Here is a 24,110-nt window from a genome sequence, read left to right as displayed (position 1 = left end):
ACTCACTGAAGCTGCAACATCAGAAATATATTTAATCTTTTGCTTTAAAAACCTAACATAAAGCCTGTGGCCTTCATATAATGTCTATAAACTAGCACTACACTCCTTTGGTGTGTTTAAGTGTCTGTGTGATGAGGAAAGTGTGAAAGTGTGAAAAAGGACAACAAAATCTGGGATTGATCATGCAATTTATTCTCAATATTGCAGAAAGAACTACAGAAGTAAGTGTGTGTGTGTGTGTGTGTGTGTGTGTGTGTGTGTGTGTGTGTGTGTGTGTGTGTGTAAAATTGTCACTCTTTTTAACATTTTGTCTCTAAACACAGAAATATTCCCATTAAATTGCTATAATCACCTTCAAAGATATTACAACTAATAGGATATTAGACAGAAGTACAATCTATAGCTAGGTTTGGTTTATTAACTTTATCTGGATCCCATTAACACTGAAACACACTCTATAGTATAAATGTACGTCACCCCTGATGCAGTTGCTACACCATGTATAAACATGCCCCTGTCCCAAACATTTTCTGTAGCAGGCATCAAATTAGAATTGAGCTGATTAAGTGAATAAAAGTGTAAAATATCTCTGTTTAAACACTTGTTATGTTATCTATCTTCTATTGTGAATAAAACAGTGGCTCATGTGATTTAAAAAGTCTTTTAGTTTTCATTTTATTCAACTGTACCACACTGAGGTTCACTGCACAGTTGTTTTACTGATGTTTTCTGTAAGGAGATATTTATTATCTGTAAGTACTGGAATAAAGACAGTGATATATAGTTCAACCTGAATATATCTTAACCTGAAAAAGTTAAATTATATACAACGGTCTGTACCATTAATGATCTGACTGCGATTTGCCTTGATGTTTTGTAAATGCTTTGTTGTTTCTTCCAGTGCTTTTGTGTTCTTGAAACTGTTCAGCAGTCCCACGTTTTCATAGAAGAGCATGTCCACAGAGAATATATTGCTCCTGTCAATATTGCGCCTGCTGTCTGGAGCAATGTAATCCGAATCAAAGGTGTGATGGAGCACCACGAGTACAGCAGGCCGGGATTCTAGGATGGAAAATATAACAACTACAGTAAATTGTTTCATTTTCAGTAGTGATGACAGATCAGATTTAAAGCTTGTGTAATGAAAAGATGAATCAGTTTTTCCTTGGAACAGTTACCTGGTATCATCTGAAGAGCTGCTTGAATGTCCGTTCCAGCTCGAGACACAATTGGAACGAAAGCGATGATGACGTCACACTGATCCATGGAGATCCTTTTGTCTTTGATACCAAGACTTTTCAAAATGTGCTTGTGGCAATTCAAGTCATTCCCAGTGACCAAGATGTGGAACTTGTACTCTTTTGGTGGTCCGACTGAAACAGAATTGACAAAGTAGAGAATGACAGAGAATGATATATGTTTCAATTAAAATTTTTAAGGTACAATACAGTATATACAGTATAATCATCAATAAGTAAAATAAATATATAAATAAATAAAAAGATATTTGTATAGACAATATAGACTGTAGTAATATCAGCTCTGTGCTGTGTATAGATAGATAGATAGATAGATAGATAGATAGATAGATAGATAGATAGATAGATAGATAGATTGATAGATAGATAGATAGATGATAGAACTTTACTGTCATTGCATAGTACATGTACACAGCAACAAAATGCAGTTACCAAAAGGGCAAAGAATAGCAACTGTGCAAATAGACAAGTGCAGATAAATATGTAAACATATGTACAGTATGTTACATATAATTTACATATATACAGTAGATATACAGTTAGGTCCATATATATTTGGACATAATTTTCACACTTTTGGCTATGTATGCCACCAGAATAAAATGAAAATGAAAAAAAACCAAGATGCATTCGAAGAGCAGACGGGTTGAAAAGGGTTGAACAAAAATATCAAGTAAAAGGTTCATTTTTATGCACAGTCCCCCCGTTTTCAGGGGCTCAAATGTAATTGGACAAATGAATATAATCATAAATAAAATGTTCATTTTTAATATTTTGTTGAAAATCCTTTGCAGGCAACGACTGCCTGAGGTCTGGAGCACATGGACATCACCAGAGACTTGGGTTTCCTCCTTTCTGATGCTTTGCCAGGTTTTAACTGCAGCTGTCTTCAGTTGATGTTTGTTCGTGGGTCTTTCTGCCTTTAGTTTTGCCTTCAGCAAATGAATTGCATGTTCAATCGGGTTGAGATCAGGTGATTGACTCGGCCATTGCAGAATATTCCATTTCTTTTCCTTAAAAAACTCCTGGGTTGCTTTTGCAGTATGTTTTGGATCATTGTCCATCTGTACTGTGAAATGCCGTCCAATCAGTTTTGATGCATTTGGCTTAATCTGGGCAGACAGTATATTCCTATACACTTCAGGATTCATCTGGCTGCTTCTGTCTTCTGTCACATCATCAATAAACACCAGTGACCCAGTGCCACTGGAAGCCATGCATGCCCATGCCATTACACTGCCTTCACTATGGTTTACAGATGATGTTGTATGCTTTGGATCATGAGCTGTTCCAAGCCTTTTCCATACTTTTCTCTTCAAATAATTCTGGTAAAGGTTGATCTTAGATTCATCCGTCCAAAGAACGCTTTTCCAGAACTGGTCAGGCTTTTTTAGATGTTTTTTGGCAAAGTCTAATCTGGCCTTTCTATTCTTGAGGCTTATAAATGGTTTGCACCTTGTGGTGAACCCTCTGTATTTGCTCTCCTGAAGTCTTCTCTTGATTGTAGACTTTGACGATGACACGCCTTCCTCCTGGAGAGTGTCCTTCACTTGGCTGGATGTTGTGAATGGGTTTTGCTTTACCATGGAGAGGATCCTGCGATCATCTACTACTGTTGTCTCTCGTGGACGACCAGGCCTTTTTATGTTTCTGAGTCACCATTGCATTCTTTTTTTTTCAGAATGTACCAAACTGTTGATCTGGCCACTCCTAATGTTCCTGCTATTTCTCTGATGGATTTGTTTTGTTTTTGAAGCCTAACGATGGCCTGTTTGACTCGCATTGAAGAGAGCTCCTTTAAACGCATGATATAGGTACACAGCAACAGATTCCAAGTGCAAATACCACACTTAGAATCAACTCCAGATCTTTTACCTGCTTAATTTATGAAGAAATAATAAAGGAACAGCCTACACCTGTGAACGAAACAGCTTTTGATTCGATTGTCCGATTAATTGTGGTCCCCTGAAAAAGGGGGGGTTTCTACTCTGAAGAGCTGTAATTCCTAAACCCTTCATCCAATTTGGATTAAAATACCCTCAAATTAATCCTGAGAGACTGCACTTTCAGCCCACTATACATATATAACTTCAGCTTGAATATCTTTTGGGAAAATACCTAAAAAAAAAAAATAGGGCCTGTGTCCAAATATATATGGACCTAACTGTATATGTACAGCATGTAATATATATACATAGATATATATGTAAAAATGTACAGTGAATAAATATAAAGGCTATAGCAGTGCAGAGATGTGTGAGCATTAAAAAGTAAAAAGTAAATGGTTAAAAAGTACAAGTGAATGGTTCTATGTCTATGGCATGGGAAAACATGTGCAGACACAGTTGTAAAGGGACAACAAGTAGAAGGTTATGTTTTAATTAAAGGTTTTAAGGTATATGATACAGTATATACAGTATAACCATCAATAAGTCATTTATCCTTAAATTTAAGGATACAGGAAACGTACCTTTCTTGACTATGTAATCCATCCATCCCTGGAAATCAGATGATGATCAAAACAATTAATTTTCAGTTTCTGAAATATTCAGAAACTCATTCTTACATGTTAATCTTTCTATAGTAACAGTTCAGTCACAAGGATTTGTGTGGGAAATTCTGCCCATAATTATATTAAAATCTTGTTGATATGGAGAATTTCTGTGAATCGAAGGAGTCTCCAGTGTCAGAGCTTTATAACAGAGAAAGCTGTGAGAAAGTTTTTGGACATCTTCAAAACTGAGGAGTTTACACTTTTCTTGGTAACATAAAAAGCTGCTTTTCTATCTAATTTACTTCAAGACAGAGAAAATCACTTGGCTGGTGAGGGAATGATGTTTATAGCTGCTCTATAATGTGATAATCAGAACTAACTTCTTTCATTAATGTCCATTAACAATACATGTAAATATGTTGTAAATGGATGGAACATTTAATGTTGCTGTAAAAATGACTGTGACCTAAAAGGAATAAAATTAAATACTTTAGGACGTGCTGTTATTGCAAAGTAATACCCTCTTAGCAGGACGTTTCTAAAACAAATAGAATTTTAAAAAGTGTGAGTTCACACACAGTGTGTAAAACTGTGGCATGTGACATAACAAACATAATCTACATCTATCAGTTAATACTGTACATGTTTGTCTAATGTGAAATGAATGCAATAATAATTATCTACCATAGTGGAATATAGTTGGCACAAATGCTGCCAAATCGGCTGCACTGGAAAACAATAATAATAAAAAATTAAAATACAAAAAAAAAAATGGTTAATTGTTTTTTATGTAGACACCACACAGTGTTATAATGTCAGTTCTTTGCTCTGTAAAAGAAACTTACCTGCAGTTATTAACCATTGAGCCATTTTCTAAAACAAAAAATAATATTAAAAGTGTGAGTTCACCCTGAAGTCATTGGCATGTGATATAATAAATATAATCTTCATCTATCAGTTAATACATGTTTAAATAATAAACCAGAAGATTAAAAGTTCTCATGGAATTCTGAGAAATAATTCAGTTTAATTTACAGAAATACAAACGAGCTACTTTCTCTAAACTCTTGGAGGTTTTACTGAAACTCTGTCTCTTCAGTTCAGAGAGCATTTTATTAAACTCACAAACTACATCAAGTGGAAGATAAATGAATAAAACGACAGTGTATCATAGGTCATTCTCATGTCTGTATTTTAAACCATATTACAGTAAAAGTACTCACAAGACCAAGCAGGAACATGTCGATGATGTACCAGAGAATGAAAGCAAATGAAACCCAAACAAGTTTCATTAAATCTCGAAATGCCACCATTGTACAGCCTGTCAAAGTGGAATAATGTTCAGTTATTATAGAAGCTTAAACACTCGAAATGAAACTGAAACCATTTTAACAACCATAAAGTTGTTAAAACCAAAAATTGTCACAATTTTTAACATTTTGTCTCTAAACACAGAAATATTCCCATTAAATTGCTATAATCACTTTCAAAGACATTAAAACTAATAGGATATTAGACAGAAGTACAATCTAAAGCTAAGTTTGGTTTATTATCTTTATCTGGATCCCAATAAAACAGTGGCTCATGTGATTTGAAAGTCTTTTAGTTTTCATTTTGTTCAATTGTACCACACTGAGGTTCACTGCTTGAACCTGATCAGTGTTCTGTTTTAAGGTATACGATACAGTATATACAGTATACTGTAATCATCAATAAGTAAAAGAAAGAAAGAAAGAAAGAAAGAAAGAAAGAAAGAAAGAAAGAAAAAGATATTTGTATAGACAGTATACACTGTAGTAATATCAGCTCTGTGCTGTGGATAGATAGATAGATAGATAGATAGATAGATAGATAGATAGATAGATAGATAGATAGATAGATAGATAGATAGAACTTTATTGTCATTGCATAGTACAGGTACACGGCAACGAAATGCAGTTTGGCATCTACCACAAGGGCAAAGAGCAGCAATTGTGCAAATAGACAAATGCAGACGTATGTATATATATATATGTATATATATATACATACGTATATATATATATATATATACGTATATATATATATATATATATATATATATACACATATACATATATGTAATAATGTACAGTGAATATAAAGGCTATAGCAGTGCAGAGATGCGTGGACATTGGTAAAAAGTAAAAAGTAAATGGTAAAAAGTACAAGTAAATGGTTCTATGTCTATGGCATTGGAAAACATGTGCAGACACAGTTGTAAAGGGACAACAAGTATAAGGTTATGTTTTAATTAAAGGTTTTAAGGTATATGATACAGTATATACAGTATAACCATCAATAAGTCATTTATCCTTGAATTTAAGAGTACAGGAAACGTACCTTTCTCGTGTATGTAATCCATCCATCCCTGGAAACCAGATGATGAAGATCAAAACAATTAATTTTCAGTTTCTGAAATATTCAGAAACTCATTCTTACATGTTAATCTTTCTATAGTAACAGTTCAGTCACAAGGATTTGTGTGGGAAATTCTGCCCATAATTATATTAAAATCTTGTTGATATGGAGAATTTCTGTGAATCGAAGGAGTCTCCAGTGTCAGAGCTTTATAACAAACAGAGAAAGCTGTGAGAAAGATTTTGGACATCTTCAAAACTGAGGAGTTTATACTTTTCTTGGTAACATAAAAAGCTGCTTTTCTATCTAATTTACTTCAAGACAGAGAAAATCACTTGGCTGGTGAGGGAATGATGTTTATAGCTGCTCTATAATGTGATAATCAGAACTAACTTCTTTCATTAATGTCCATTAACAATACATGTAAATATGTTGTAAATGTATGGAACATTTAATGTTGCTGTAAAAATGACTGTGACCTAAAAGGAATAAAATTAAATACTTTAGGACGTGCTGTTATTGCAAAGTAATACCCTCTTAGCAGGACGTTTCTAAAACAAATAGAATTTTAAAAAGTGTGAGTTCACACACAGTGTGTAAAACTGTGGCATGTGACATAACAAACATAATCTACATCTATCAGTTAATACTGTACATGTTTGTCTAATGTGAAATGAATGCAATAATAATTATCTACCATAGTGGAATATAGTTGGCACAAATGCTGCCAAATCGGCTGCACTGGAAAACAATAATAATAAAAAATTAAAATACAAAAAAAAATGGTTAATTGTTTTTTATGTAGACACCACACAGTGTTATAATGTCAGTTCTTTGCTCTGTAAAAGAAACTTACCTGCAGTTATTAACCATTGAGCCATTTTCTAAAACAAAAAATAATATTAAAAGTGTGAGTTCACCCTGAAGTCATTGGCATGTGATATAATAAATATAATCTTCATCTATCAGTTAATACATGTTTAAATAATAAACCAGAAGATTAAAAGTTCTCATGGAATTCTGAGAAATAATTCAGTTTAATTTACAGAAATACAAACGAGCTACTTTCTCTAAACTCTTGGAGGTTTTACTGAAACTCTGTCTCTTCAGTTCAGAGAGCATTTTATTAAACTCACAAACTACATCAAGTGGAAGATAAATGAATAAAATGACAGTGTATCATAGTTCATTCTCATGTCTGTATTTTAAACCATATTACAGTAAAAGTACTCACAAGACCAAGCAGAAACATGTAGATGATTAACCAGAGAATGAAAGCAAATGAAGCCCAAACGAGGTTCAGTAAATCTTTACTTGACACCATTTTACAGCCTGTCAAAGTGCAGCAGCAGTGGAACAATGTTCAGTTATTATAGAAGCTTAAACAGTCACAATGAAACTAAAAGCATCTTAACAACCATAAAGCCTCCAAAATAACAGTCTCTGTTCGGGGAAATACTCTTTACATTATAACATTGTAATTGAACCCCGTTGTCCAAAAATAAATACATTAAATATATTTATAATCTAAAAACAAATACATGTGTTATGTATATTATAGTAAATATGTCTAATAAGTTAGTGAAGTGGGGGCACGGTGGCTTAGTGGTTAGCACGTTCGCCTCACACCTCCAGGGTCGGGGTTCGATTCCCGCCTCCGCTTTGTGTGTGTGGAGTTTGCATGTTCTCCCCGTGCCTCGGGGGTTTCCTCCGGGTACTCCGGTTTCCTCCCCCGGGCCAAAGACATGCATGGTAGGTTGATTGGCATCTCTGGATAAATTGTCCGTAGTGTGTGATTGTGTGAGTGAATGAGAGTGTGTGTGTGTGCCCTGCGATGGGCTGGCACTCTGTCCAGGGTGTATCCTGCCTTGATGCCCGATGACGCCTGAGATAGGCACAGGCTCCCCGTGACCCGAGGTAGTTCAGATAAGCGGTAGAAAATGAGTGAGAGAGAGTGTGTACTGTGTACTGTATTCTGTATCACTTTAATGTGTAAAATAGTCATAAATTATAATATACATAACATAATATAACAACACAACATATAACAAATTTTGTTAAACATTATGTAGATGCCTCTGATTATGAATAAAAAGCTGTTCATTTTACTAGTTTAATAAGATTAATCCAGATTACACTACTGCAGATTATTCAATCAAAAAACGTCGTCATTCACTGCAAAATCCCTTTAAATGAACACAACTGTATATAATACAACTTTTGTGTTTAAGAGTTATTTTAGTGTTTGATCCTTAGATAGGAATGCATACACTCACTCACACACACACACACACACACACACACACACACACACACACACACACCAACATGAAACTCCTGTTCATGATCTCAAGTCTCATATTTCATTATATAAAAATCAGTCAGTAGTGCAGACAAAATCGAATTATTTATTTACTTCCACAGCTATAAATCCCATTACAATATGGAATAATTAATGAAAAAAGTATATTGTTGTTCGATAATTGAAAAAAAATCTTTCAAATATTAGGAATATTTATATATACAGATACAAACAGATCAAATGAAGTAAATTAAGCAAAAATGACTGTAATTTTAAGTCTATTTCCAGTTTGGAATTCCAGCTCAGCTCAAAATCTGCTCTATTTCTTCTCCTTTGTTGAGATATTACATTCTAATTGCTTCAAAATTCTGTGAACTAATCAACAACTTCCTGCAGGTTACATCAGCTGCATCTCAATCAGCTCCCAAGCTCACTAGTCAAGGCCATGATAAGGAATGATGAGGAAATTAGAAATTAAGTCATCGGTATCCCAAAGAGTAGTAAGCCATCAGTATAATTATGATATTCTGATTCACCACTGGGGGAGCTATAGAGCTGATTGACCCTCACCTATAATTTATATTCAACTTAATAATACTAGATAGTTAACCAGGTAACTTTATCTAGCTAGATAAAAGACAGCATGAGAACAAAAAACCCACATGTGTATTTTTAATGATGTATTTTGTTATCTGATCCAACTAACTAGCCTAACTAGCTCTGGAAGCCTTGCTCAGATTGTTTATTTAATACATACAAGGTCTTATAATTAGACCTTCTGAATGCACTATTGCTGTTTAATCTAAAATAATTTTATGCTGTGCAATGTAAGATATCATAGATCGGCTAGTGAGTGTAGCTAGCATTAACTAGATGCTAGTTATTAACTAATAGGTGCTAGCAGATTTTATGCGTTTGTGCTAAAAAAAAATCTTTAGCTTTTACTCAGATTTTTACTTGTTGTTGAGGATTAATTTAATGTGACCTTGATTATAAGAAACATATTACATTTCTTGTTATTTTATGTGGATTCAGGTGAGATTAACTTAAGACTGGCAAGGATTAATACTATTACAGAAAATACTATAAGAAAAAGAAGAATTAGAAGGCATGCAATTGTCCATTTGTGATATTTTCTGCAGGTGTTTACTGGCTCGAGCTGTAGGAAAAAGAAGCAGAATTAGTGCATGGCTATAAAACTGTTCACTGTTTGGTGTAACGTGTGATGAGTTTCATGATGAATAAATGATCTAGATAATGTTGGAAATCACTTTTTTTTGACAGCTGTTCAAAACCTACCTCTGAAGCACCCAGAGAGATCAGATAATCGGTGGACGATTTCAGTGCCATGTCATTGGCCAAGCCACCCAGCGGTCCCACATCGTCATTAAAGAGGACGTCCACAGCTGCAACACCTTCCCTTTTCACAATCCTCCTGCTATCTGGATCTATGTAACTGTCATCAAACGTGTGATGGAACACCACGAGGAGAACAGGTTTATCAGCTAGAGGAAAGAGAGAACAATGTGTTTTAAAGTTCATTACTAAAACAGGATATATTGCCATGATGTCTCACAGCAAAAGAATTTGTCTGATTGATGCTGTATCCCAAACACCACATCACTGTGCTGTAGTGTGTAGCCTATAGTGGTGTTCTGTTTTTAATCTAATCACTAGCATAATAATAAAGTAAGGTTGGATTTCACTCTGTACTCGGAATGTTTTCAAGAGCAGCTTCGACGTCCGTCCCAGCCCGAGATGCAATACAGGTAAAAGCAATGATAACTGCACACTCCTCCTTCGAATTCACTTGAAGGAGTTTAAGGCGTTTTTCCAGCCGATCGAGGAAGCCGATTTGAGCACCCAAAGTGTTCCCGAGTTTCATAATGTAGATCGCCAGAGCGTGTGATTCTGGAGACAAAAAGAGATAGTGATTGTTTAAGATCAGTGTTTAACATCAGTGTTACATCCTGCAATAACTTGAACTTTCCAGACAATAAAATCAGAAAACCTCTGGACCAACAGGATAAGTATGAATCCTGCACATGATTTATTCTGCTCTACGGCACACGCCTAAGTGTTGCCCACACTACATATTATAACCACGTTATACATCGTTACACCGGATATAGTGTTTACATTTGTTTAAACAATGAGATGAGGTATTTATTTGTTTGTTAAAGGCTGCCTTTACAACCATAGTGAGCAGAAAAGTATCTCAAAATGCACAGAATGTTGAATCATGAGACGGATCTGATTAAGTGAATAAAAGTGTAAAATCTCTCCGTTTAAACACTTGTTATGTTATCTATCTTCTATTGTGAATAAAACAGTGACTCATGTGATTTGAAAGTCTTTTAGTTTTCATTTTATTCAATTGTACCACACTGAGGTTCACTGCTTGAACCTGATCAGTGTTGATTAATTTTCTAGCACAGTTGTTTTACTGATGTTTTCTGTAAAGAGATATTTATTATCTGTAAGTACTGGAATAAAGACAGTGATATATAGTTCAACCTGAATATATCTTAACCTGAAAAAGTTAAATTATATACAACGGTCTGTACCATTAATGATCTGATTGCGATTCGCCTTGATGATTTGTAAATGCTTTGTTGTTTCTTCCAGTGCTTTTGTGTTCTTGAAACTGTTCAGCAGTCCCACGTTTTCATAGAAGAGCATGTCCACAGAGAATATATTGCTCCTGTCAATATTGCGCCTGCTGTCTGGAGCAATGTAATCCGGATCAAAGGTGTGATGGAGCACCACGAGTACGGCAGGCCGGGATTCTAGGATGGAAAATATAACAACTACAGTAAATTTTCAGTAGAGATGACTGATCAGATTTAAAGCTTGTGTAATGAAAACATGAATCAGTTTTTCCTTGGAACAGTTACCTGGTATCATCTGAAGAGCTGCTTGAATGTCCGTTCCGGCTCGAGACACATTTGGAACGAAAGCGATGATGACGTCACACTGATCCATGGAGATCCCTTCGTCTTTGATACCAAGACTTTTCAAAATGTCCTTGTGGCAATTCAAGTCATTCCCAGTGACCAAGATGTGGAACCTGTGCTCTTTTGGCCCTCTGACTGAAACAGAATTGACAAAGTAAAGAAGGACCGAGAATGATATATGTTTCAATTAAAAAGTTTTAAGGTATATAATAGAGTATATACAGTATAATCATCAATAAGTAAAATAAATAAATAAATAAATGAAAAGATATTTGTATAGACAGTATTCACAAGGACATTCTGTGTGGACAGAACCACTTGGAGAAAGTTTAATTTTAAACTTTACCGTTTTTATTTTGTTTCTATACTTCTGTAAAGCTGCTTTGTCTATTGTTAAAAGTGCTATAAAAATGAATTGCTTTGAATTCATAGCATGTGAGCAGCTGCTCATCTGTCATGACGCAGGACAGAAACGGACCCAAACGCGGGATAGCAAAACAAACGGGGTTTAATAACAAAGGGAACACTAAACAACACACGGACTAAAGACAGGACAAGACAACAGTAGATTCCACGCTGCACGAGGCAACGCGGCACAGTTAAATACACAGGGTAATCGCAATAGGGAACAGGTGTGTAGACAGGGAGGAGCAGACGAAGGCAGGGCAGACACGTGACGAGGAACGTAAAACAGATGCACGTGGCCAAAGTCCGGGCTGAGTCCTAACAATTGACTACTGCTTTTGGATTTCCTTAGTTGTTGCTGTTTGCCTGGTGTTTTAACCCTTGCCTGTTTTTGGATGTTGCTAATAAACCAGCATTTGGATCTAACCGGTTTCACGTGTATATCATCACAGCTGTAAAAGTGTTTATCTGAGTTACCGTAACTTTCTCCTCCGAGCTTCTCTTTTGTTTTTTATTGTTTTTCATGTCATTCCGTGTACAGATTGTTGTGTGTAAATATCCTACAGTTTCTAAAATACTCAATCTAACAAACAGCACACACCTAAAGTCATTTTGATGTTCTATGTCAACATTTAACAAAAAGAGATTATGAGCTTACGTAGCTTTTCCACAATATCTGTGTTACTGCTACAACAAATGGATTAGGCTTTAAATGGATGTATTTCTATTCAATAAACTCAACCTGTTATCAATAAAAAACTGCCATTGTTTACTTATTTCCTTGATTTTTACTTGTTGCACTTACTTAAGTAGAAATTCTTCCTTTCATTTAAATACTTTAACTCATGAATTATTTTATTCAGCATCTATATAGGCTTCATGAAGAGCTTCTCTCACATCGAGAAACTTAAGGAAGTGTTTTTTCTTTCCGCAGGCTCTTAACTATAGTAATATCCAAACTCGTGTTTGGAAATTATTATTAATGCATTTTTAATATGCAGTGTCTGATATGTAACAGTTCATTAAAATGATATAAACAGTTAGATGGCAGACACAGAGTGTTAGAAACACATCCTGAAAATGCTACATGCCCAACAACAGGTGTAGTAAAAATAATAATCTTCTGCTCCACAACTGTTAAAACAGCCATTAATTAAAAAAGGAACAAAACAAGGAACAAACGAACAGATCCACAAACCTGGAAACATCTTTAAGGAATGTCGAGTCTGAAGAGTTCAAATTTCTTACAAGTTCCTGACACTTCTTTATACTTCTTCCTTGTTGTGACTGCGTTCTACTGCGTTCGATAGTTTCGCTTTCAGATCTGTATAAAGCCTCTGTAGATGTCGCGGTCAGCGCACCTCCCACGCCCACCGAACACCAACACCGAGAAGCGTCTCCAGAATACTAGCTCTCACAGACTACACCTCCCAGAATCCACCACTGACTCTGATTACTCCACCACCTGTTCCTCATCAACCGCTTCCTATAAAGACTGAACTTGAACTTGACACCAGTGCGAAGTCTTGATCTGTTTCGACAATCATTCTGAGCGATTTTCTGGTTTCGGTTTCTGCTTCTGTGTTTTCGTTTCTGATTGTTTGCTGCCTGCCCCTGACCCTCTGCCTGTCTTACCGATTCCGATTTCTGCCTGCTCTCTGAGATTGTGTTTATTTGCCCTGACCTTGCCTGTACGACTACGAGTTTGTCTTTATTAAAAAAGCTGCAAATGGATCATCCGTCTTACGACTCCTCGTTACAGTAGAGCTCTGTAAAGCTCCTTTTTATCTATGATTCAACTATGCAAATAAAACAGTCTACGTTCTCCTGAAAGAATCATAAATCATTAATCAAAACTTGTTGCAATACATAAAACCTTTACAGTTTAAATTTCATTAGATTTAAATGAACATATTTATTTGTATTTACTTTACACTGTTTATATGTGTTATTACCTTTTTATTCTGCCCAAATAAAAAGAATCATCAGTGCTATAAGTTCTCTGTTTTTATCCCAATGGTTAAAATTAAGTTAAATTAAGTATTACGCACAGTAAACCTGCTGGTTTCTGTAACATCTCCCTCTATCTCAGTGGTTTATGAGCTCTTCCTGCTTTGTACAGCTACTTCCTGTTTACACCTCACCCCAGCTCTGTGTCTGTTAAGCTTCCATACTCACTGAAGCTGCAACATCAGAAATATATTTAATCTTTTGCTTTAAAAACCTAACATAAAGCCTGTGGCCTTCATATAATGTCTATAAACTAGCACTACACTCCTTTGGTGTGTTTAAGTGTCTGTGTGATGAGGAAAGTGTGAAAGTGTGAAAAAGGACGACAAAATCTGGGATTGATCATGCAATTTATTCTCAATATTGCAGAAAGAACTACAGAAGTAAGTGTGTGTGTGTGTGTGTGTGTGTGTGTGTGTGTGTGTGTGTGTGTGTGTGTGTGTAAAATTGTCACTCTTTTTAACATTTTGTCTCTAAACACAGAAATATTCCCATTAAATTGCTATAATCACCTTCAAAGATATTACAACTAATAGGATATTAGACAGAAGTACAATCTATAGCTAGGTTTGGTTTATTAACTTTATCTGGATCCCATTAACACTGAAACACACTCTATAGTATAAATGTACGTCACCCCTGATGCAGATGCTACACCATGTATAAACATGCCCCTGTCCCAAACATTTTCTGTAGCAGGCATCAAATTAGAATTGAGCTGATTAAGTGAATAAAAGTGTAAAATATCTCTGTTTAAACACTTATGTTATCTATCTTCTATTGTGAATAAAACAGTGGCTCATGTGATTTAAAAAGTCTTTTAGTTTTCATTTTATTCAACTGTACCACACTGAGGTTCACTGCACAGTTGTTTTACTGATGTTTTCTGTAAGGAGATATTTATTATCTGTAAGTACTGGAATAAAGACAGTGATATATAGTTCAACCTGAATATATCTTAACCTGAAAAAGTTAAATTATATACAACGGTCTGTACCATTAATGATCTGACTGCGATTTGCCTTGATGTTTTGTAAATGCTTTGTTGTTTCTTCCAGTGCTTTTGTGTTCTTGAAACTGTTCAGCAGTCCCACGTTTTCATAGAAGAGCATGTCCACAGAGAATATATTGCTCCTGTCAATATTGCGCCTGCTGTCTGGAGCAATGTAATCCGGATTAAAGGTGTGATGGAGCACCACGAGTACAGCAGGCCGGGATTCTAGGATGGAAAATATAACAACTACAGTAAATTTTTTCATTTTCAGTAGTGATGACAGATCAGATTTAAAGCTTGTGTAATGAAAAGATGAATCAGTTTTTCCTTGGAACAGTTACCTGGTATCATCTGAAGAGCTGCTTGAATGTCCGTTCCAGCTCGAGACACAATTGGAACGAAAGCGATGATGACGTCACACTGATCCATGGAGATCCTTTTGTCTTTGATACCAAGACTTTTCAAAATGTGCTTGTGGCAATTCAAGTCATTCCCAGTGACCAAGATGTGGAACTTGTACTCTTTTGGTGGTCCGACTGAAACAGAATTGACAAAGTAGAGAATGACAGAGAATGATATATGTTTCAATTAAAATTTTTAAGGTACAATACAGTATATACAGTATAATCATCAATAAGTAAAATAAATATATAAATAAATAAAAAGATATTTGTATAGACAATATAGACTGTAGTAATATCAGCTCTGTGCTGTGTATAGATAGATAGATAGATAGATAGATAGATAGATAGATAGATAGATAGATAGATAGATAGAGAGATAGATAGATAGATAGATTGATAGATAGATAGATAGATGATAGAACTTTACTGTCATTGCATAGTACATGTACACAGCAACAAAATGCAGTTACCAAAAGGGCAAAGAATAGCAACTGTGCAAATAGACAAGTGCAGATAAATATGTAAACATATGTACAGTATGTTACATATAATTTACATATATACAGTAGATATACAGTTAGGTCCATATATATTTGGACATAATTTTCACACTTTTGGCTATGTATGCCACCAGAATAAAATGAAAATGAAAAAAAACCAAGATGCATTCGAAGAGCAGACGGGTTGAAAAGGGTTGAACAAAAATATCAAGTAAAAGGTTCATTTTTATGCACAGTCCCCCCGTTTTCAGGGGCTCAAATGTAATTGGACAAATGAATATAATCATAAATAAAATGTTCATTTTTAATATTTTGTTGAAAATCCTTTGCAGGCAACGACTGCCTGAGGTCTGGAGCACATGGACATCACCAGAGACTTGGGTTTCCTCCTTTCTGATGCTTTGCCAGGTTTTAACTGCAGCTGTCTTCAGTTGATGTTTGTTCGTGGGTCTTTCTGCCTTTAGTTTTGCCTTCAGCAAATGAATTGCATGTTCAATCGGGTTGAGATCAGGTGATTGACTCGGCCATTGCAGAATATTCCATTTCTTTTCCTTAAAAAACTCCTGGGTTGCTTTTGCAGTATGTTTTGGATCATTGTCCATCTGTACTGTGAAATGCCGTCCAATCAGTTTTGATGCATTTGGCTTAATCTGGGCAGACAGTATATTCGTATACACTCCAGGATTCATCTGGCTGCTTCTGTCTTCTGTCACATCATCAATAAACACCAGTGACCCAGTGCCACTGGAAGCCATGCATGCCCATGCTGATGATGATGATGATGTTGTATGCTTTGGATCATGAGCTGTTCCAAGCCTTTTCCATACTTTTCTCTTCCAATCATTCTGGTAAAGGTTGATCTTAGATTCATCCGTCCAAAGAACGCTTTTCCAGAACTGGTCAGGCTTTTTTAGATGTTTTTTGGCAAAGTCTAATCTGGCCTTTCTATTCTTGAGGCTTATAAATGGTTTGCACCTTGTGGTGAACCCTCTGTATTTGCTCTCCTGAAGTCTTCTCTTGATTGTAGACTTTGACGATGACACGCCTTCCTCCTGGAGAGTGTCCTTCACTTGGCTGGATGTTGTGAATGGGTTTTGCTTTACCATGGAGAGGATCCCACGATCATCTACTACTGTTGTCTCTCGTGGACGACCAGGCCTTTTTATGTTTCTGAGTCACCATTGCATTCTTTTTTTCTCAGAATGTACCAAACTGTTGATCTGGCCACTCCTAATGTTCCTGCTATTTCTCTGATGGATTTGTTTTGTTTTTGAAGCCTAACGATGGCCTGTTTGACTCGCATTGAAGAGAGCTCCTTTAAACGCATGATATAGGTACACAGCAACAGATTCCAAGTGCAAATACCACACGTAGAATCAACTCCAGATCTTTTACCTGCTTAATTTATGAAGAAATAATAAAGGAACAGCCTACACCTGTGAACGAAACAGCTTTTGATTCGATTGTCCGATTAATTGTGGTCCCCTGAAAAAGGGGGGGTTTCTACTCTGAAGAGCTGTAATTCCTAAACCCTTCATCCAATTTGGATTAAAATACCCTCAAATTAATCCTGAGAGACTGCACTTTCAGCCCACTATACATATATAACTTCAGCTTGAATATCTTTTGGGAAAATACCTAAAAAAAAAAAAATAGGGCCTGTGTCCAAATATATATGGACCTAACTGTATATGTACAGCATGTAATATATATACATAGATATATATGTAAAAATGTACAGTGAATAAATATAAAGGCTATAGCAGTGCAGAGATGTGTGGGCATTAAAAAGTAAAAAGTAAATGGTTAAAAAGTACAAGTGAATGGTTCTATGTCTATGGCATGGGAAAACATGTGCAGACACAGTTGTAAAGGGACAACAAGTAGAAGGTTATGTTTTAATTAAAGGTTTTAAGGTATATGATACAGTATATACAGTATAACCATCAATAAGTCATTTATCCTTAAATTTAAGGATACAGGAAACGTACCTTTCTTGACTATGTAATCCATCCATCCCTGGAAATCAGATGATGATCAAAACAATTAATTTTCAGTTTCTGAAATATTCCCACCAGCTCATCTGTACGCCAAACAATCAGAACATGGTTTCTCAGTTACATAGTGATCTTACCTTTGTTCTTTTTGTTAGTGTGGAATCCACGTCATCCTGCTGCAAAAAAAGTTAACACATAAGGAACAATGTTTGGAACTGGAAGGTTTGTGGCAGGTGATACAGTAATCTATCAACTGAATTCTCACACATGCTACTGATTACAGGTTTATATTAACTCGCTCGTTCTTACATGCTAAATTTCTATAGGAACAGTTCAGTCACAAGGATTTGTGTGGGAAATTCTGCCCATAATTATATTAAAATCTTGTTGATATGCAGAATTTCTGTGAATCGAAGGAGTCTCCAGTGTCAGAGCTTTATAACAAACAGAGAAAGCTGTGAGAAAGTTTTTGGACATCTTCAAAACTGAGGAGTTTACACTTTTCTTGGTAACATAAAAAGCTGCTTTTCTATCTAATTTACTTCAAGACAGAGAAAATCACTTGGCTGGTGAGGGAATGATGTTTATAGCTGCTCTATAATGTGATAACCAGAACTAACTTCTTTCATTAATGTCCATTAACAATACATGTAAATATGTTGTAAATGGATGGAACATTTAATGTGGCTGTAAAAATGACTGTGACCTAAAAGGAATAAAATTAAATACTTTAGGACGTGCTGTTATTGCAAAGTAATTACATTTACATTTACATTTACAGCATGTGACAGACGCCTTTATCCAGAGCGACGTACATAAGTGCTTAAATCTCTAACATTGAATACATTAATGCTGGATCACTAAGTTACATACTTAAGATACCATGAGTTTAAAACATTTGTTCAGAGTTACAATGAAAAAGTGTCAAAGGTGTTTTTGTTTTTTTTTGTTTTTTTAAATGCAAAAGATAAAGAAAGAAGTGCTAGTTGAAGTGTTTCCTGAATAATTTAGGTCTTCAACCGCCGCTTGAAAATATCCAGTGACTCAGCTGTCCGGACCTCTAGGGGAAGTTCATTCCACCACCTTGGTGCCAGAACAGAGAAGAGTCTTGTAGTATACTTGCCTCTTACCCTGAGAGATGGTGGGACCAGTGGAGCAGTGCTGTAGATCTGAGGGTGTGGGGTGCAGTGTGAGGAGTGATGAGGGCTTTGAGGTAAGAGGGAGCTGGTCCATTTTTAGCTTTGTAGGCCAGCATCAGTGTTTTGAATCTGATGCGTGCAGCTACCGGAAGCCAGTGGAGGGATCGCAGCAGCGGGCGGTATGAGAGAACTTTGGCAGGTTGAAAACAAGCCAGGCAGCTGCATTTTTGATCATTTGCAGAGGACGGATTGCGTTCATATGTAGACCTGCCAGCAGTGTGTTACAGTAATCCAGTGTAGAAATGACAAGAGACTGAACAAGTACCTGAGCAGCCTGTGGACAGAAATGGCCGAATCCTTCTAATGTTGTAGAGAAGAAACCGACATGAGCGAGTCACATTAGCAACATGAGAGGAAAAGGACAGGTGATTGTCCATGGTTACCCCAAGGTTGCGAGCTGTGGCTGAAGGGGAGATCAGATCGTTGTGCAAGGATATAGCAAGATCATGACCTGGGGATGAATCACCTGGGATGAACAGCAGTTCAATTAACTTCAGGTTGATGGCTGTGACCCTGTCACTGATTGTTTCCCCATAACAGCATAACACAATATTTTATTCCTTACATCAGCAATACTACTTATGGATTAATACACAAAATAGAATCTAAACAAAATAGACTTTTAATTCATCAATAGAACATTTGAGTGATTTTCTTAGTTTTTCTAAAGAATTCAAAAACATGTATTTACCCCACTGGAATGTGATGGGTGGTGATTCTGCAAACGCTGATTAACTAGTAAATAAATAAATAAATAAATAAATAGATAAATAAAAAGACATTTGACTTTTTGTATAAACACAACACACCATTGTAATATCAGCTCTTTGCTTTGTAACAGAAGAAACTTACCTGCATTTCTTACCCACTTGGCAAGACGTTTCTGAAAACAAAAGTATGAGTTCACACACAGTGTGTGGAGTTTTTACTGAAACTCTGTCTCTTCAGTTCAGAGAGCATTTTATTAAACTAACAAACTACATCAAGTGTAAGATAAATGAATAAAATGACAGTGTATCATAGTTCATTCTCGTGTCTGTATTTTAAACCATATTACAGTAAAAGTACTCACAAGACCAAGCAGGAACATGTAGATGATGTAGCGGAAAATGAGAGCAAATGAAGCCCAAACAAGTTTCATTAAATCTCGAAATGCCACCATTGCACAGCCTGTCAAAGTGGAATAATGTTCAGTTATTATAGAAGCTTAAACACTCGAAATGAAACTGAAACCATTTTAACAACCATAAAGTTGTTAAAACCAAAAATTGTCACTCTTTTTAACATTTTGTCTCTAAACACAGAAATATTCCCATTAAATTGCTATAATCACTTTCAAAGACATTAAAACTAATAGGATATTAGACAGAAGTACAACCTAAAGCTAAGTTTGGTTTATTATCTTTATCTGGATCCCATTAAAACAGTGGCTCATGTGATTTGAAAGTCTTTTAGTTTTCATTTTATTCAATTGTACCACACTGAGGTTCACTGCTTGAACCTGATCAGTGTTGATTCATTTTCTAGCACAGTTGTTTTACTGATGTTTTCTGTAAGGAGATATTTATTATCTGTAAGTACTGGAATAAAGACAGTGATATATAGTTCAACCTGAATATATCTTAACCTGAAAAAGTTAAATTATATACAACGGTCTGTACCATTAATGATCTGATTGCGATTCGCCTTGATGTTTTGTAAATGCTTTGTTGTTTCTTCCAGTGCTTTTGTGTTCTTGAAACTGTTCAGCAGTCCCACGTTTTCATAGAAGAGCATGTCCACAGAGAATATATTGCTCCTGTCAATATTGCGCCTGCTGTCTGGAGCAATGTAATCCGGATCAAAGGTGTGATGAAGCACCACGAGAACGGCAGGCTGGGATTCTAGGATGGAAAATATAACAACTACAGTAAATTTTCAGTAGAGATGACTGATCAGATTTAAAGCTTGTGTAATGAAAAGATGAATCAGTTTTTCCTTGGAACAGTTACCTGGTATCATCTGAAGAGCTGCTTGAACGTCCGTTCCGGCTCGAGACACAATTGGAACGAAAGCGATGATGACGTCACACTGATCCATGGAGATCCCTTCGTCTTTGATGCCAAGACTTTTCAAAATGTCCTTGTGGCAATTCAAGTCATTCCCAGTGAACAAGATATGGAACCTGTGCTCTTTTGGCCCTCTGACTGAAACAGAATTGACAAAGTAGAGAAGGACAGAGAATAGATAGATAGATAGATAGATAGATAGATAGATAGATAGATAGATAGATAGATAGATAGATAGATAGATAGATAGATAGATAGAACTTTATTGTCATTGCATAGTACAGGTACACGCCAACGAAATGCAGTTTGGCATCTACCACAAGGGCAAAGAGCAGCAATTGTGCAAATAGACAAGTGCAGATAAATATTTAGTATATGTACAGCATGTAATATATATAGATATATATGTAAACATATGTAAAAAATAAAAATAAAAAATTGTGTCTGTGTCTAAATATATATGGACCTAACTGTATATGTACAGCATGTATGTAATTCACTGTACATATATGTGTATATATATATATATATATATATATATATATATATATATATATATATATATATATATATATATATATATGTGTGTGTGTGTGTGTGTGTGTGTGTGTAATAATGTACAGTGAATATAAAGGCTAAAGCAGTGCAGAGCTGCGTGGACATTGGTAAAAAGTACAAGTAAATGGTTCTATGTCTATGGCATTGGAAAACATGTGCAGACACAGTTGTAAAGGGACAACAAGTAGAAGGTTGTGTTTTAATTAAAGGTTTTAAGGTATATGATACAGTATATACAGTATAACCATCAATAAGTCATTTATCCTTGAAGAGTACAGGAAACGTACCTAACTCGAGTATGTAATCCATCCATCCCTGGAAATCAGATGATGAAGATCAAAACAATTAATTTTCAGTTTCTGAAATATTCAGAAACTCGTTCTTACATGTTAATCTTTCTATAGTAACAGTTCAGTCACAAGGATTTGTGTGGGAAATTCTGCCCATAATTATATTAAAATCTTGTTGATATGGAGAATTTCTGTGAATCGAAGGAGTCTCCAGTGTCAGAGCTTTATAACAAACAGAGAAAGCTGTGAGCTTTAAAAATGACTGTGACCTAAAAGGAATAAAATTAAATACTTCAGGACGTGCTGTTATTGCAAAGTAATTAACTTCAGGTTGATGGCTGTGACCCTGTCACTGATTGTTTCCCCATAACAGCATAACACAATGTTTTATTCCTTACATCAGCAATACTACTTATGGATTAATACACAAAACAGAATCTAAACAAAATAGACTTTTAATTCATCAATAGAACATTTGAGTGATTTTCTTAGTTTTTCTAAAGAATTCAATAACATGTATTTACCCCACTGAAATGTGATGGGTGGTGATTCTGCAAACACTGATTAACTAGTAAGTAAATAAATAGATAGATAGATAGATAGATAGATAGATAGATAGATAGATAGATAGATAGATAGATAGATAGATAGATAGATAAATAAATAAATAAATAAATATTTGACTTTTTGTATAAACACAACACACCATTGTAATATCAGCTCTTTGCTTTGTAACAGAAGAAACTTACCTGCATTTCTTACCCACTCGCGACATTGCTAAAACAAATAGAATTTGTGTGAGTTCATACACAGTGTGTAAAACTGTGGCATGTGATATAACAAACATAATCTACATCTATCAGTTAATACATGTTTGTCTAATGTGAAATGAATGCAATAACAATTATCTACCACAGTGAAATGTTGTTGCCACAAATACTGCCAAATCGGCTGCAAAATCCACTGCCAAATCGGCTGCAAAATCCACTGCCAAATCGGCTGCAAAATCCACTGCCAAATCGGCTGCAAAAATTGCTGCCAAATCTGCTGCCAAATCGGCTGCAAAAATTGCTGCCAAATCTGCTGCCAAATCGGCTGCCAAATCGGCTGCACTGGGGGAAAAAAAATAAATGGTTAATTGTTTTTTATGTAGACACCACACAGTGTTATAATGTCAGTTCTTTGCTCTGTAAAAGAAACTTACCTGCAGTTATTAACCATTGAGCCATTTTCTAAAACAAAAATAATATTAAAAGTGTGAGTTCACCCTGAAGTCATTGGCATGTGATATAATAAATATAATCTTCATCTATCAGTTAATACATGTTTAAATAATAAACCAGAAGATTAAAAGTTCTCATGGAATTCTGAGAAATAATTCAGTTTAATTTACAGAAATACAAACGAGCTACTTTCTCTAAACTCTTGGAGGTTTTACTGAAACTCTGTCTCTTCAGTTCAGAGAGCATTTTATTAAACTCACAAACTACATCAAGTGTAAGATAAATGAATAAAATGACAGTGTATCATAGGTCATTCTCATGTCTGTATTTTAAACCATATTACAGTAAAAGTACTCACAAGACCAAGCAGAAACATGTTGATGATTAACCAGAGAATGAAAGCAAATGAAGCCCAAACGAGGTTCAGTAAATCTTTACTTGACACCATTTTACAGCCTGTCAAAGTGCAGCAGCAGTGGAACAATGTTCAGTTATTATAGAAGCTTAAACACTCAAAATGAAACTAAAAGCATCTTAACGACCATAAAGCCTCCAAAATAACAGTCTCTGTTCGGGGAAATACTCTTTACATTATAACATTGTAATTTTACCGCGTTGTCAATACGTAAATACGTAAGTAAATACGTAAGTAAATACGTTCTATATACATATATATATACGTGTATATATATATATATATATATACACGTATATATATATATATATATATATATATATATATATATATATATATATATATATATATATTAAGGTCTCCATCTGCTGGCTGTTTGTGGTATTGCAGTTCTCAGTTTGTAAGCATGAACACACGATACACTTATTATGATTTTCTCTTTTATTGTCCTGTGAAGTTGTAATTACAAATTATTTATTATATAAACCATAAAGTGTTGTAGTTAACATGCACTGTTTTGTATGTTTACTGTCCTGGGGTATATTTATTGTATTGTTTGTGCTTAGCTCACACGGTAACATATATACGCTTAATGTAGTCCTGTGTACTGTATTCTGTATTCTTTATCGCTTTAATGTGTAAAATATTCATAACTTATAATATACTATACATAACA

General features: G+C 35.2%; 1 protein-coding gene across 3 annotated transcripts; it reads right to left on the bottom strand.

Annotated features, from left to right (window-relative positions):
• Positions 1-171: 171 nt before the first annotated feature.
• Positions 172-23,528, bottom strand: LOC132838503 (uncharacterized). Of its 3 annotated transcripts, XM_060858830.1 has the most exons (18): positions 23,378-23,527; positions 23,001-23,028; positions 22,709-22,908; positions 22,546-22,573; positions 22,321-22,364; positions 21,794-21,821; positions 20,892-21,086; positions 20,562-20,783; positions 19,973-20,070; positions 6,989-7,016; positions 6,830-6,873; positions 6,115-6,142; positions 4,977-5,074; positions 4,599-4,626; positions 4,438-4,481; positions 3,730-3,757; positions 1,179-1,373; positions 172-1,062 (listed from the first exon to the last, which is right to left on the bottom strand). In XM_060858830.1, exons 1-18 carry the CDS (start codon positions 23,465-23,467, stop codon positions 821-823), a joined length of 1,668 nt encoding a protein of 555 aa, XP_060714813.1. In that variant the 5' UTR covers positions 23,468-23,527; the 3' UTR covers positions 172-820. The 3 variants fall into 3 exon arrangements, with proteins under 3 accessions (XP_060714813.1, XP_060714815.1, XP_060714814.1); XM_060858831.1 differs by lacking the exons at positions 172-1,062; positions 1,179-1,373; positions 3,730-3,757; ... (4 more) ...; positions 6,830-6,873; positions 6,989-7,016 and adding exons at positions 14,140-15,025; positions 15,142-15,336; positions 17,696-17,723; ... (1 more) ...; positions 19,592-19,635; positions 19,753-19,783 and having other exon boundaries at positions 23,378-23,528; XM_060858832.1 differs by lacking the exons at positions 172-1,062; positions 1,179-1,373; positions 3,730-3,757; ... (5 more) ...; positions 6,989-7,016; positions 19,973-20,070 and adding exons at positions 8,521-9,593; positions 9,734-9,939; positions 10,148-10,345 and having other exon boundaries at positions 23,378-23,528.
• Between the last annotated feature and the right edge of the window lie 582 nt (positions 23,529-24,110).

This window comes from Tachysurus vachellii, chromosome 23 (assembly GCF_030014155.1).
Source record: "Tachysurus vachellii isolate PV-2020 chromosome 23, HZAU_Pvac_v1, whole genome shotgun sequence".
Taxonomy (NCBI): Eukaryota; Metazoa; Chordata; class Actinopteri; order Siluriformes; family Bagridae; genus Tachysurus; species Tachysurus vachellii.
Note: the sequence above shows the minus strand (reverse complement) of the source record. Positions and strands in the feature narration are given on the sequence as shown.

What these genes read in the sequence shown, in the direction of transcription:
- LOC132838503 (XM_060858830.1), bottom strand. Translation starts at nt 23,467, where the DNA reads ATGGTGTCAAGTAAAGATTTACTGAACCTCGTTTGGGCTTCATTTGCT. An exon ending in AGCTCTTCAGATGATACCAG is followed by an intron (nt 20,784 to 20,891) that starts GTAACTGTTCCA and finishes TTTCCATCCTAG; the next exon opens with AATCCCAGCCTGCCGTTCTC. An exon ending in GGATTACATAGTCAAGAAAG is followed by an intron (nt 1,374 to 3,729) that starts GTACGTTTCCTG and finishes ATTCTGTTTCAG; the next exon opens with TCGGACCACCAAAAGAGTAC.